The sequence below is a fragment of the Petromyzon marinus genome, chromosome 9 (genome assembly GCF_048934315.1).
Source record: "Petromyzon marinus isolate PM22_M1 ecotype Great Lakes invasive population chromosome 9, UKy_Petmar_22M1.pri1.0, whole genome shotgun sequence".
Classification (NCBI taxonomy): Eukaryota; Metazoa; Chordata; class Hyperoartia; order Petromyzontiformes; family Petromyzontidae; genus Petromyzon; species Petromyzon marinus.
Window position 1 is genome coordinate 2,128,812 of NC_133675.1, and position 15,824 is coordinate 2,144,635.

Here is a 15,824-nt window from a genome sequence, read left to right on the forward strand (position 1 = left end):
TTCGGGTTTCCCACCGCTGAGTCCAACACCAACGCGGGACGACGTTTACGCTATAAGTGCCCCGAGCTTCATCAGGTTGGGGAACTCGGGACTCGAGTACGGATGGACTCGGATGAGGCTGCCCATAGACGGGAGGACGAGTTGACCTGTTGCTGTGGAAGGATCTGGGCCCGCGTCTTAGTTCTATCAGAAATCTGAATCCGAGCGATGTATACATAAAACGTCTACGCGTTCAGTGAATTTGCATGCGCATAATTATATTGCATTAATATACAATGTAAGTGGTGTTGGCCAATCATTCCAATGCAGGAGTCTCCTGCAAAAATAGTGTTCGCATTTATTGTGGCTTATCTGGGTAAAATAAGTAACAATTATATATATGACATGTACTGCTTAATGGCTTTTTCGCGATTATATTTTACAAATCTTGTAATTGTGTTTTGTCTGCACGTAGATTTGTTTTACAGCAGCAATAACAGCCTCTGGTCTCAATGACACCTCAGATGAGTATATTAATATAATCTATCCAGTGTCTGTGTGCGCACATATGTGTGTGTGTGTGTACGTATGTATATTGCACCTCTTTCGCACCGTATCTATGGCGTCCACATTCGTGACGCTTCGCGCTCGTGTCTAATAGAGCCCGAGACACCCAGATAGGAGCTCCCCCCCACCCACCCCGGAATGACGGCGTAAAGATCCTGAGCTGAATCATGAAACGCGTGGACCATTCATGGTGACCACGTTTATACGGACAGCATCAACAAAGACGTCATAGCGGCCAAAGCCGCTGATGCCACCACCACCACCACAACGCACGGCCAGACCTCGCCAGCACCACCACCACCACGACCACCACCACCACCACCACGCATCGCCAGCATCTTCTCCCCTCCGCCAGATCAGGCGACACGCTGCAGCGACCTCCAGGGTCTTCCCCTTGGTTGCGGGGGGGGGGGGGGGTGGAGGTGGGGGGCGCGAGCCTTGGTTTACAGGGGGAGTCGCGCGGTGCCATGCGGATATTAGGCAGCGCTAATTCATGAAGTGTGTACACTCGGATTTAATGAGTCCCACGTGCGGGAGGAATACAATCACGCCGAGCTGGGATTTACGGCCTTCGGCATAGCTCCCGAAAGTCCATTTCATCGATCAATCTCCGAGCGCTGGGAAGAGGGTCTTTAACTAATTCCGTGAATAACTAGAGACACACTCACACACTTACACGCTCACACGCTCACACACTCACACACTCACACACGCGAGCGCGTGCGTACAGCGAGACGCATCTGGGGTTGAATTGCCTCGCCTCCTCGTGTTTAATTCCCCACTGCGAGAACCCAAACACTCTGGCTGCATTCATTTACTCGCCCTAGCTACATCCATTCACACACAAACACACACACGCGGAATTGAACGAAACCCGGATTACAATCATTCACACGCCCGGACAGTAGTCATCCACAAACCCTGACTGCAGTCATTCATGCGCCCCGCATAAAGTAATTTTCACACTGACTGAAGCAACTCCCATACACGCAGCGCGAGCCATCAACTCTCCATCGCCCAATGCGATGCGGGTAACCAGCAGCGTTCAACCTCCAATTAACATTCCACCAAGATATCTTATATAAGATATCGTATATAAGATATTGTATATAGGATACGTATGTAAGATATCGTTGGCACTGGCTCCTGAGCTAAATCATCCAACCTGTCATTTTACGCCGAATCAGAGCGATACAACGAGATACAATTTTCCGTCGATAGCAAAGCACACTGAACTACCGACGTTTCGGGCGGCTGCCTCCTGCAGCAGGTGTAATACGTAAGACGTGTACGCGTAGCGGGGTGGACCGGCGTGTGACCAGGCGAGACTGTGTCCGGGTGGGACGGAGGTGAAGGACTCAGACGCACGCGCGGGAGGGGGGCGCCTCGCGTGTTCATGGTAATAATAATAATTTAATGGGACGCGTTCTATGGAGGGCGGCAGGAACAAAACAACAACACAGAGTAAGAAACCCGGAGTTGGAACAAACGTTTGGGTCAGAACCGTGAAATGTCATCGTCGGGATCACGCGGGGGAAAGAGGAATGGGAGGTGAGATGGGGGGAGAGAGGGAGATGAACGCATGCGACGCAGATTCCGCACCGATGCGGCCCACGTCGATATGGAGGTCTCGTACCAATACAGGTCAATCATCGATTCAGGTCAATTACCGATTCAGGTCAATCACCGATTTAGGCCACTCATCGATTCAGGTCAATCACCGATGCAGGCCAATCACCGATTAAGGCCACTCACCGATTCAGGTCAATCACCGATTCAGGTCATTCATCGATGCAGATCACTGACCGATGCAGATCACTCACCGATGCAGATCACTCATCGATGCAGATCACTGACCGATGCAGATCACTGACCGATGCAGATCACTCACCGATGCAGATCACTCACCGATGCAGATCACTGACCGATGCAGATCACTCACCGATGCAGATCACTCACCGATGCAGATCACTGACCGATGCAGATCACTGACCGATGCAGATCACTCACCGATGCAGATCACTCACCGATGCAGATCACTCACCGATGCAGATCATTGACCGATGCAGATCATTGACCGATGCAGATCACTCACCGATGCAGGCCACACACAGCCCCCGTGCGACAGCGCGGAGCGAGACTGCTGCAAAGCGCGGCGCCGTGGGTGACGCGATGTGGAAATGTTCGAGGAACCTCGCCGTTAATCGTACCGGCGCCGTATACACATTATGTATATATTACAGTTATTTTTTTATATATATAACATAACGTGCTTTTCGATTTAAACACGAATCAAATATGTACACACGAGCACGGGTGAAGTTCGCATTCTACAGAGCACGACGTATCAGACGCGCTGGGGCCGCAGAGCCGAGAGTTTGCGGGGTCCGCGCCCCGCGAGCCCCAACTGCGCGTCAAATCTCGCTCGCCGCCTCTCCGGTATCCGACAGACAGGGATCCTGAGCCGTTTCACCGTCATCCGCTTGCACGCTGAACGCGTCGATGTTTGTCCTGATCTTGGACGGGATACTTACTAAAAAAAGATGCGTGTATGTGTATACAGTACTGTATCCGTTTGAATGGATATCCGGAGAGCATTGTTATCGCAGCGAACGGTACTAGCGGCGGTGCAGGAGATAGCGCGCTGCGCTGTGAACCTGCACCCCTGAGTTCGGTTCCGGTTCACGGTGAGCGATATCTGCGCCGTTTATAGACAAAACCACACTGACCAGCGTGGCGAAGTATGGTCAAACCACCACCCGTGTCCGACACAGCAGGCGGGGTGGGAGAGGCCTTCATCCAGCATGAGGTTGCTTAAGGATTGGACGTTATTTTGAATTCAGCAGCATTGGTTCAAGCAAGTTTGACTGCTCGTTAGGCGCTGAACGTCCACGTCGGTCCGGCGTTTGTTCCTATTGAACCCCCCTTGACATTATGCACGCCGCTCAGCACGGGGCCCCGTGGCTTAAGGAATGCGTCAAAGAGACGCCGCTCTATTTCGTGATGTTGAGGGACGACTATCGGAAGGAGGCGTATTGTTCGCTCGTTTAATTGTTTATTTGAGGACACCGGAGACGCGGTGAGTCAGCGCGTTACCCGCGACACCAGAACACGCAAGCACGCACCTGGAGCGAGGCTGCCGTTCCGAGCCGAGTCTCAACATCGAGTCCCAGCGTCCGCCAGCAACCGAGACAAACCTCCGCTCGGAGCAGTCCGGGGGGAAAGGGCGTGGGGTGGGGGGGGGGGTGGACTCCGGGATTCGCCTCCGGGTGGCTCACGCCCGCGAGCGCTCACAATGTGTTATTGTTTGTCCCCCGCCAGTGACCGGGAGGTGTCCGCGATTGAGCCGAGGCGGCGTGGCCGCGCTTCACGGCGACGGCTGACGGCGCAGGAGCGCGGGCTGCAGAAGGGAGGCCGGCCACGCGTGCTGCAGCGCGTACGGCGCGGGGAAGTAGCGCAGAGTCTGGTAGAGCGCCAGCGAGGGCGGGAAGGCGAGGCTCTCCGCCGCGCCGTAATGGTGCTGCTGCTGGTGGTGGTGGTGCTGCTGCAGCCTCTGGTCGTCTCGCACCAGCACCTTCACGGCCACCTTTTTGGCGCTACCGCCTCCTCCACCGGCACCTCCTCCACCACCACCACCACCACCTCCTCCGGCGTGAAGCTCGGACGCGCCTGCGGGCCCCAGGCCCAGCTGCCGCCGCTTGGTCTTGTAGCGTCGGTTCTGGAACCAGATCTTCACCTGGGTCTCCGTGAGTTTGAGCGCCGCGGCCAGGTCGGCCCGCTCGGGGCCCGACAGGTAGCGCTGCTGGTTGAAGCGCCGCTCCAACTCGAACACCTGCGCGTGCGAGAAGGCGGCGCGGGAGCGCTTCTTGCGCGGCTTCGCTTGCGGCGTGAGCAGCGGCATCTCCGCGGGGGGCCCGGTGCTGCCCCCCAGCACCACGGCACCTCCCTCAGCCAGCGGCGGCTCGGCGCCCGGGCTGAGTCTGTCCCCGGAGGCGGGGCCGGCGTCGTCGTCCTCGTCCATGGAGCCGCAGAGTCGCTCTGCAGGGACGCGCACAGCGGAGCCGGGGCAACGATCTTTAATAGAGGAGCCAGGGCACTGATCCTTGGTCGAGGAGTCAGAGCATTGATCCTCGATAGAGAAGTCAGGGCATTGATCTTTTATAGAAGAGTCAGGGCAATGATCCTTGACAGAGGAGCCAGGTAATTGTGCCTTTACAGAGGAGCCAGTGCTCTCAAGGGAGAGACGGGTCATCATCAGTGTGTTTTTACAGACAGCAACACTCGTTGTTACTAAGAGCCCGACTTGAGTAAAGTGTCGCGCCTCCAGTGGTGATCATGGCGCAGTAACGACGCGACCGAACACAGCGCCGCGTGGAACACTGCCGCAGCAGGGCAATCGCTCGCAAGGGCGACATCACGGCGGGGCCTTCACCCGAGTCCACTTAGGCGCTGGCCGGACGCGTCAAGCGTCACGCCGACGCCACCCAACTCCTCCGCAACGATGTATTTTTTTAAAGACGCAATTTCCACGTGATTGATCTAATTGCAGGATAAATAATGCACGTTTCGCTCGAACAATGCTGGTAATGTTAGATGCCTGCAAGGGGACCTACGCTCATTACCGACTGTCAACCACGCGACCCGCAATAACGATAACGCGACCGTGAGTGTTTTCCGCGGTGTAGGTCTCGCTCAAATATGCAAAGGCAAAGATCCCCCGTATAGGCTCGGGAGACGGTTGGAGGCAAGTGCTGTGAGCGAGCGCCTATGCAGGACAGGAGGGCACGCGAGGGGGTGGGTGGCCATCACCGCCCCCCCCCCTCCGGCTTTACATTTTTACGTTTGAACGCCGCACCAGGCACGAATTTAAGGCCAAGTCAACCTAGAGGAGGCGCAAGAGGTGTTCAAATATGCGTCACTGTTATTGGTCGTGAGCGGGAATCGAACTCGTGTCGCCGGGTTCGTAGCGCGGTGCGCTAACCACTGCACTCCATATACGCATACACTCACGTTATTTATACGCATATATGTAGATGCAATACACACACGCACAAATAATGTCATTGGTAAATATACATACACACTCACACATGTATAGTCGCATACATAACTTATACCCACGCACACAATTACTCACGTGATAAGAGACCATGACCACCCCACCATATGCAGCCGATGTATAATCGATGTATCCATCGAATGTTGGAGCAAAGTGTTGTTATAGCGCCACGCCCGACCGCCTTTGTCTCCTAATGCCGCATGAAGTACTCATTTATGGATGAGCCGACTTAGGGGGGGCCAGGATCAGGACAGATAACACTCGCAACTGATGTTAGCCGTGGGCAGGAGTCGAATCAGATTGCCTCGTTCCTAGTGCACAATGCGCTCCGTATCCGGCGATACTCACACAAAGACAAACACCCCCCGTGTAGCCTACACAGACTGCTGGGGCAAGTGCTGTAAGCGAGTTCGTAGCGCAGTGCGCTAACCACTACACTACCGTTGTCAGACACACGACGCTCATAGACATACGTATCCGTATAAACATATACATATATCCTCATATACATACTCACACATACAAATGCACAGATCCCCGGATAGTAAGTGCCGTTAGCGAGCACCTATGAAGCGGTGTGGTGGTGCTTCGCGCACTGCGTTACGAAGCCGGCGGCTCGAGTTCGATTCCCGCTCGCTCATGGCCAGTACACACATAGTGGACGATACTCAAATACGCACACACATACATGTACCTATCAGAATATGTATTTATACTGGAGGAATCACCAAACAATACAAAACACCACAGGAGTGCAAACGAACGGTATTTTTAATATCGTGCACATACACACACATCGTCGTTCACAAAAACTCTCACACACACACTTACATACAGATACCCAGGTGGCGTGAATGTCACTGATGATCTGACTGCGTTTGTGCCACTCTCGACTCCGGTTTTCGTTTTGAATGAAGCGGAAAATCTTCATCGGAACAGATTTAGAAAGTCTCAACCAACGCCCGCGACTCATTCTACCGACCCATTGCACGAATTGTCGGGACCGAATAACCCGCGTCGACGATTCTACTTTGTTTAACAGAAATTTACGCATTTGTACATATTTGCATATATTCATTTCAGGCTGTTATTTGCCGTGAGCGGGAATGGAACTCAGGTGGCCAGGTTCCTGGCTAGCGCTCCCCGTATACATGCAGAGTGTACTCATTTCTTCCGAACTACCGTCTGTGTTTAGTTTGTTGTCCTTTCCTCACACCTCCTAATAGCACCGTTGGCTACGTACGGTGCGAAAGAGGTTCAACAAGACACACGTAGACACGCAAGCCAAACATACAACACCCATTCACGCGCACTGAAGTGCGCAGACACCGGCACGCATCCGTGAACACGCACACTCGCACGAACACAAAGATCCCCCGTATAGACTGAACAGACTGTTGGGGCAAGTGCTGTTAGCGAGTAGCACCTGTGAAACCCATACACGTACATTATAGCACGCGCACTATCACGACAATAATTGACACACTCACACCCCATCGCCGCACATGCGCATGCACACCCCACCACACACATACACAGGCACGAACACATGAAGACATGTATACTCACACGCGCACTGGCACATGTACACGCCAGCATATACACACGCAGACACGCAGTCACAAAGACCCCTCCGTATAGCCTTAACATACTGTTGGGGCAAGGATGTTGTGGCGTGGCTAGAACCACGCCCGGCTGACACACAGGCACACACAAAGACAAAGATCCCCCGTATATCCTGAACAGACTGTTGGGGTAAGTGCTGTTCGCGAGCACCTATGAAGGCCAGAACGGTACACGAGGGGTGGGTGGCCAGCACCACGCCCGGTCGCCTTTGTCTCAACAGTGGCGATCTTTTAACGCACCGCACCAGGTACTCATTTGAGGTTGAGTCGACCTAGGGGAGGCCCAGGACCTGTTCAGATAATCGTCACTGATGTTGGCCGTGAGCGAGAATCGGACTCTGGTCGCCAGGTTCGTAGCGCAGCGCGCTAACCGCTGCACCGCCGCTCCCCACACACGCACACACATTTCCCGGTAAAATACACGCAGACACACACACACACACGCGCGCTGTCACGTCGCCAGCACGGCAGCCGGGTCCCGGGAGTCTCACCGCTGTCGCAGAACTCGGCGGCCGCCGCGATGTCCTCTGCGATGCAGCTCGCGCTGCAGCCGCTGCCCGCGCGCGGTCTCTCGTCCCCGTTATGGCTCTCGGGGGAGCTGAGCCCCCCGTGTCCCTCGCTCTCCCCGTCCGCCGAGGGGCTGAGCCGCGCGAAGCCGAGGCCGCAGGGGGAGCGCAGCGGCGCGCCGATTGCGGGAAGCCCGAGCGGGGAGCGGCGCGCGCCCCTCGCCGGGGGAAGCAGCAGCAGCGGCGGCGGCTGCTGCTGGGCGAGGCAACGCCCCGCGGGAGGCGCCAGCCCGATCCCGCCTGCCCCGGCGCTGCCACCGTCCTGCAGGTGCTGCATGAACGCCCTGCCCGCCAGCATGGCGTGCACCCTGTCGCTGGGTCCGGGCCCGCGCGCGTCGTCCTTGCGAGTGAGGATGTCCTGGATGGAGAAGGGCGTCAGAGCGCTGCCCTGGGAGGCCATCTTCGAGGACATCGCGCGGCGCAAATCCTCGGGAGCGAGCGGCGAGCTGAGAGAGCGGGGAGCGGAGAGCCCAGCGAGAGGGCCACCTCCGCCCCGCAGCTTCACGAGAGTTGAGAGCTTCCCTGGGCAGCTTCTAAGAGGCTGGCTCCACGCGGAGCTCACTGTAAGGCATCGCACCTTCCCACTGGGAGGAGGAAGAGGAGGTGGGGGTCACGGTTCCCGTGGCTGCCGCAGCGCGCTCCCGGAGGCCCTAGAGTACAGGGGTCATAGGGCCGAGAGGCCGAGAAGAGTGGTCGGGAAGAGTGGTGGCGAGGAAGAGTCCCAGGCGAGTGCAGAGCGGGGCCGCGGTTTTGAGGCGCGGGCAGCCGTCATCCATCACCCGGCGCCCTCCATTGGCTCCCCCTAGCCATGACGTCGGACCACATATTTAGTTATTTAGTGTTTCCAGTGTGAGTGCGTGGTGTGGGGCATTTAACCGCTTTATCTTTGCGCTGGGTCCCGAGAAGGAGCGCGCGCCCCGTGTCGCGCGCTCGTGGGGAGGGGGGGGGGGGTGCTGAATCCATAACCACGCGCGCGCGAGGAGCCTGGGACTTCACAGCCCAAAGGGTGACACGCGCGTTGCAGTGATCGTCCGGGTCGCAACGCGCTCGCACAGTCGCCGAGTACTTTGTTCGTGTCGAGTCGATATGTCATGATGCGGCGCCAACTCGTCACGTTTGGTGTCAATGGTTCATATTTCGTGCTCAATGTCCCGACTGCCCCGCTCCTGCGCGCTGCTGTGTCACCACTCGTGCTCGTCCATCCGAAGGCGCGCCCGAGTGGACGAGTTTTATTTTCGTTCTCGATTCCGCTCGTTTAGCCAGCGAAGCCTCACCGAGTCTCAAGCCTCTTTTTTCACGAGGGTCCTGCCAGGTTTTCGCGGTAGAGGGCGATGTTGCTGCTGCTGCTGCTGAGTATAATTCAAATTGAATGATTGTTCGCTAATTGTACAGGATTGGGAAGTTCGGCCCACAGCGGTTACATTTGTGTTGGTCATCTATGCCGCGAAACCGGAGAACCCGGAGGGAACCCACGCAGACAAGGGGAGCACATACACATCGTACGCAGAAAGGCGCCCAAGTTGGGACTTGAGCATAATACCTTCATGCTGTGATGTGCGATTATTACAACTGCGCCGCCACCCTGCCGTGCTCATTGATAACAACGTAGACATCTACATTCACGTCAATGATTAATCCGACACTGAAAGCCTCATCACGCCTTGTCGGTTATGGGGGTTAATTGACCATATTTCACCACGCTGGTCAGTGCGGGTTGGTGAAAGGTGAGCCCAGGACCGGTTCATATATCACTCGCCACCTACGTTAGCCGTGTCCGAGAATCGACCCCAATTGTCACCGGGTTGTTCATTGCGCAGTAATTATCCTGATTAATTATCGCCATCAACGTTCAAAACGAATCCCCAGTGGGTGTCAGGGTGGCGTGACGCGAAACCGCATTGCCGATGCTTTCTAATTGAAAAGGGTTCCAATGATTCTGTATCGAGCCTCTGGCTCCTGCGCCTTGCATGGGAACGCGTTGCGCGTTCCGCTGCTTCGATGTTCAACCTCACGGGGCCTTACAACGCCCGGGGCCGCCCGGAGGCTCCCGGTGGCCCGGGGCAGAACGCCACGTGGAGTCCCCTCATTCATTAAGAGACGGGACTGGTCCGCCGTGGGCTCCTCTTCTGCATTGAGGCCCGAGGCAAATCCCCCCCTTTGATGACGCCCCATCTGTGCGGTGCTGCAAACGTCGGTCCAAGCCTCGACCGCGTCTCACAAACCCTCTCGTAACTCCTCACCACGGCTCACCACGAATAACTGTGAAGCGCCACCAGATTTTCAGCGCCACTCACCAGGCACCCGACCTCACCGAGACATTGCGAGCATCACTTACGTCTCGCCGGCCCCGACGCCCACGACTCACCGCCGGCCTCGCGAGGGAACCCCGCCAAGACCCCTGTCACCCCTCGGCACACCTCGGCGGCAAGCGCGCTCCGAGCTGGGTGCTACATGACCCCCGCGCTTAACCCCCACGCCAGAGCCTTTGTCCGCCCGTCACCGCAGCGCCCGCGATGAGGAGTCGCCGTGAATAAGTGATGAGGCGGGGGAGGGAGGGGTGGGGGTGCGATGGTACAGAGGGGGGTGGGGTGGGGTGGATGGGGGGGGGGCACTTCGTGGGGGACAAGAAGATGCGCGCGGGGGTGGGGGGTGTGGGTGGGGGGGGGGGGCGAGGCGTCACGAGAGCAGCTCCGTGAAACATTAGGAGGGTTGCGGAGCGTGGCCGAATTTCTCGTGAACAGCAAAGTGAGCAGTCGTGCGGACAGGTTGCTCCCCCCCCCCCCCCATGCTCTCGCCCGTCGATGTTCATGACCCGAGCTCTGCCCCATCAGCAGCCTGGAGTGTTGGACTCCATCAGCAGCCGGGAGTGTTGGACTCCATCAGGTGCCGGGAGTGTTGGACTCCATCAGCAGCCGGGAGTGTTGGACTCCATCAGCAGCCGGGAGTGTTGGACTCCATCATCAGCCAGGAGTGTTGGACTCCATCAGCAGCCGGGAGTGTTGGACTCCATCAGGTGCCGGGAGTGTTGGACTCCATCAGCAGCCGGGAGTGTTGGACTCCATCAGCAGCCGGGAGTGTTGGACTCCATCATCAGCCAGGAGTGTTGGACTCCATCAGGTGCTGGGAGTGTTGGACTCCATCATCAGCTGGGAGTGTTGGACTCCATCAACAGCCAGGAGTGTTGGACTCCATCAGCAGCCGGGAATGTTGGACTCCATCAGCAGCCTGGAGTGTTGGACTCCATCAGCAGCCGGGAGTGTTGGACTCCATCAGCAGCCGGGAGTGTTGGACTCCATCAGCAGCCGGGAGTGTTGGACTCCATCAGGTGCCGGGAGTGTTGGACTCCATCAGCAGCCGGGAGTGTTGGACTCCATCAGCAGCCGGGAGTGTTGGACTCCATCATCAGCCAGGAGTGTTGGACTCCATCAGGTGCTGGGAGTGTTGGACTCCATCATCAGCTGGGAGTGTTGGACTCCATCAACAGCCAGGAGTGTTGGACTCCATCAGCAGCCGGGAATGTTGGACTCCATCAGCAGCCTGGAGTGTTGGACTCCATCAGCAGCCGGGAGTGTTGGACTCCATCAGCAGCCGGGAGTGTTGGACTCCATCAGGTGCCGGGAGAGTTGGACTCCATCAGCAGCCGGGAGAGTTGGACTCCATCAGCAGCCGGGAGTGTTGGACTCCATCATCAGCCAGGAGTGTTGGACTCCATCAGCAGCCGGGAGTGTTGGACTCCATCAGGTGCCGGGAGTGTTGGACTCCATCAGCAGCCGGGAGTGTTGGACTCCATCAGCAGCCGGGAGTGTTGGACTCCATCATCAGCCAGGAGTGTTGGACTCCATCAGGTGCTGGGAGTGTTGGACTCCATCATCAGCTGAGAGTGTTGGACTCCATCAGGTGCCGGGAGTGTTGGACTCCATCAGCAGCCGGGAGTGTTGGACTCCATCAGCAGCCTGGAGTGTTGGACTCCATCAGAAGCCGGGAGTGTTGGACTCCATCAGCAGCCGGGAGTGTTGGACTCCATCAGGTGCTGGGAGTGGTGGACTCCATCATCAGCCGGGAGTGTTGGACTCCATCAGGTGCCGGGAGTGTTGGACTCCATCAGGAGCCGGGAGTGTTGGACTCCATCAGGTGCTGGGAGTGTTGGACTCCATCATCAGCTGGGAGTGTTGGACTCCATCAGGTGCCGGGGTGTTGGACTCCATCAGCAGCCGGGAGTGTTGGACTCCATCAGGTGCCGGGAGTGTTGGACTCCATCAGGTGCTGGGAGTGTTGGACTCCATCATCAGCTGGGAGTGTTGGACTCCATCAGGTGCCGGGAGTGTTGGACTCCATCAGCAGCCGGGAGTGTTGGACTCCATCAGGTGCCGGGAGTGTTGGACTCCATCAGGAGCCGGGAGTGTTGGACTCCATCATCAGCTGGGAGTGTTGGACTCCATCAGCAGCCGGGAGTGTTGCACTCCATCATCAGCTGGGAGTGTTGGACTCCATCAGGTGCCGGGAGTGTTGGACTCCATCAGCAGCTGGGAGTGTTGGACTCCATCAGGTTCCGGGAGTGTTGGACTCCATCAGCAGCCGGGAGTGTTGGATTCCATCATCAGCCGGGAGTGTTGGACTCCATCAGGTGCTGGGAGTGTTGGACTCCATCAGGAGCCGGGAGTGTTGGACTCCATCAGCAGCTGGGAGTGTTGGACTCCATCATCAGCTGGGAGTGTTGGACTCCATCAGGTTCCGGGAGTGTTGGATTCCATCAGCAGCTGGGAGTGTTGGACTCCATCATCAGCTGGGAGTGTTGGACTCCATCATCAGCCGGGAGTGTTGGACTCCATCATCAGCCAGGAGTGTTGGACTCCATCAGGTGCTGTTAGTGTTGGACTTCATCAGGTGCCAGGAGTGTTGGACTCCATCAGCAGTTGGGAGTGTTGGGCTCCATCAGCAGCCGGGAGTGTTGGACTCCATCAGCAGCCGGGAGCATTGGACTCCATCATCAGCTGTGAGTGTTGGACTCCATCAGGAGCCGTGAGTGTTGGACTCCATCAGCAGCCGGGAGTGTTGGACTCCATCAGCAGCCGGGAGTGTTGGACTCCATCAGGTGCTGGGAGTGTTGGACTCCATCATCAGCTGGGAGTGTTGGACTCCATCAGGTGCTGGGAGTGTTGGACTTCATCATCAGCTGGGAGTGTTGGACTCCATCAGCAGCCGGGAGTGTTGGACTCCATCAGCAGCCGGGAGTGTTGGACTCCATCAGCAGCCGGGAGTGTTGGACTCCATCAGGTGCCGGGAGTGTTGGACTCCATCAGGAGCCGGGAGTGTTGGACTCCATCAGGTGCTGGGAGTGTTGGACTCCATCATCAGCTGGGAGTGTTGGACTCCATCAGGTGCCGGGAGTGTTGGACTCCATCAGCAGCCGGGAGTGTTGGACTCCATCAGGTGCCGGGAGTGTTGGACTCCATCAGGTGCTGGGAGTGTTGGACTCCATCATCAGCTGGGAGTGTTGGACTCCATCAGGTGCCGGGAGTGTTGGACTCCATCAGCAGCCGGGAGTTTTGGACTCCATCAGCTGCCGGGAGTGTTGGACTCCATGATCAGCTGGGAGTGTTGGACTCCATCAGCAGCCGGGAGTGTTGGACTCCATCATCAGCTGGGAGTGTTGGACTCCATCAGGTGCCGGGAGTGTTGGACTCCATCAGCAGCTGGGAGTGTTGGACTCCATCAGGTTCCGGGAGTGTTGGACTCCATCAGCAGCCGGGAGTGTTGGATTCCATCATCAGCCGGGAGTGTTGGACTCCATCAGGTGCTGGGAGTGTTGGACTCCATCAGGAGCCGGGAGTGTTGGACTCCATCAGCAGCTGGGAGTGTTGGACTCCATCATCAGCTGGGAGTGTTGGACTCCATCAGGTTCCGGGAGTGTTGGATTCCATCAGCAGCTGGGAGTGTTGGACTCCATCATCAGCTGGGAGTGTTGGACTCCATCATCAGCCGGGAGTGTTGGACTCCATCATCAGCCAGGAGTGTTGGACTCCATCAGGTGCTGTTAGTGTTGGACTTCATCAGGTGCCAGGAGTGTTGGACTCCATCAGCAGTTGGGAGTGTTGGGCTCCATCAGCAGCCGGGAGTGTTGGACTCCATCAGCAGCCGGGAGCATTGGACTCCATCATCAGCTGTGAGTGTTGGACTCCATCAGGAGCCGTGAGTGTTGGACTCCATCAGCAGCCGGGAGTGTTGGACTCCATCAGCAGCCGGGAGTGTTGGACTCCATCAGGTGCTGGGAGTGTTGGACTCCATCATCAGCTGGGAGTGTTGGACTCCATCAGGTGCTGGGAGTGTTGGACTCCATCATCAGCTGGGAGTGTTGGACTCCATCAGCAGCCGGGAGTGTTGGACTCCATCAGCAGCCGGGAGTGTTGGACTCCATCAGCAGCCGGGAGTGTTGGACTCCATCAGCAGCCGGGAGTGGTGGACTCCATCAGCAGCCGGGAGTGTTGGACTCCATCAGGTGCTGGGAGTGTTGGACTCCATCATGAGCTGGGAGTGTTGGACTCCATCAGGAGCTGGGAGTGTTGGACTACATCAGGTGCCGGGAGTGTTGGACTCCATCAGCAGCCGGGAGTGTTGGACTCCATCAGGTGCCGGGAGTGTTGGACTCCATCAGGAGCCGGGAGTGTTGGAATCCATCATCAGCTGGGAGTGTTGGACTCCATCAGCAGCCGGGAGTGTTGGACTCCATCATCAGCTGGGAGTGTTGGACTCCATCAGGTGCCGGGAGTGTTGGACTCCATCAGCAGCTGGGAGTGTTGGACTCCATCAGGTTCCGGGAGTGTTGGACTCCATCAGCAGCCGGGAGTGTTGGATTCCATCATCAGCCGGAAGTGTTGGACTCCATCAGGTGCTGGGAGTGTTGGACTCCATCAGGAGCCGGGAGTGTTGGACTCCATCAGCAGCTGGGAGTGTTGGACTCCATCATCAGCTGGGAGTGTTGGACTCCATCAGGTTCCGGGAGTGTTGGATTCCATCAGCAGCTGGGAGTGTTGGACTCCATCATCAGCTGGGAGTGTTGAACTCCATCATCAGCCGGGAGTGTTGGACTCCATCATCAGCCAGGAGTGTTGGACTCCATCAAGTGCTGTTAGTGTTGGACTTCATCAGGTGCCAGGAGTGTTGGACTCCATCAGCAGTTGGGAGTGTTGGGCTCCATCAGCAGCCGGGAGTGTTGGACTCCATCAGGTGCCGGGAGTGTTGGACTCCATCAGGAGCCGGGAGTGTTGGACTCCATCAGGTGCTGGGAGTGTTGGACTCCATCATCAGCTGGGAGTGTTGGACTCCATCAGGTGCCGGGAGTGTTGGACTCCATCAGCAGCCGGGAGTGTTGGACTCCATCAGGTGCCGGGAGTGTTGGACTCCATCAGGTGCTGGGAGTGTTGGACTCCATCATCAGCTGGGAGTGTTGGACTCCATCAGGTGCCGGGAGTGTTGGACTCCATCAGCAGCCGGGAGTTTTGGACTCCATCAGGTGCCGGGAGTGTTGGACTCCATCATCAGCTGGGAGTGTTGGACTCCATCAGCAGCCGGGAGTGTTGGACTCCATCATCAGCTGGGAGTGTTGGACTCCATCAGGTGCCGGGAGTGTTGGACTCCATCAGCAGCTGGGAGTGTTGGACTCCATCAGGTTCCGGGAGTGTTGGACTCCATCAGCAGCCGGGAGTGTTGGATTCCATCATCAGCCGGGAGTGTTGGACTCCATCAGGTGCTGGGAGTGTTGGACTCCATCAGGAGCCGGGAGTGTTGGACTCCATCAGCAGCTGAGAATGTTGGACTCCATCATCAGCTGGGAGTGTTGGACTCCATCAGGTTCCGGGAGTGTTGGATTCCATCAGCAGCTGGGAGTGTTGGACTCCATCATCAGCTGGGAGTGTTGGACTCCATCATCAGCCGGGAGTGTTGGACTCCATCATCAGCCAGGAGTGTTGGACTCCATCAGGTGCTGTTAGTGTTGGACTTCATCAGGCGCCAGGAGTGTTGGATTCCATC

The 15,824-nt window shown here is 57.1% G+C and overlaps 1 protein-coding gene across 1 annotated transcript; it reads right to left on the minus strand.

Moving 5' to 3' along the window:
- Positions 1-1,292: 1,292 nt before the first annotated feature.
- LOC116940711 (uncharacterized) lies at positions 1,293-9,600 on the minus strand. Its single transcript, XM_032950873.2, has 2 exons — positions 7,722-9,600; positions 1,293-4,584 (listed from the first exon to the last, which is right to left on the minus strand). The coding sequence occupies exons 1-2, from the start codon at positions 8,206-8,208 to the stop codon at positions 3,914-3,916; spliced, it is 1,158 nt and encodes a 385-aa protein (XP_032806764.2). The 5' UTR covers positions 8,209-9,600; the 3' UTR covers positions 1,293-3,913.
- Positions 9,601-15,824: the final 6,224 nt, after the last annotated feature.

What these genes read in the sequence shown, in the direction of transcription:
- LOC116940711 (XM_032950873.2), bottom strand. Translation starts at nt 8,208, where the DNA reads ATGTCCTCGAAGATGGCCTCCCAGGGCAGCGCTCTGACGCCCTTCTCC. An exon ending in CGCCGAGTTCTGCGACAGCG is followed by an intron (nt 4,585 to 7,721) that starts GTGAGACTCCCG and finishes GCGTCCCTGCAG; the next exon opens with AGCGACTCTGCGGCTCCATG.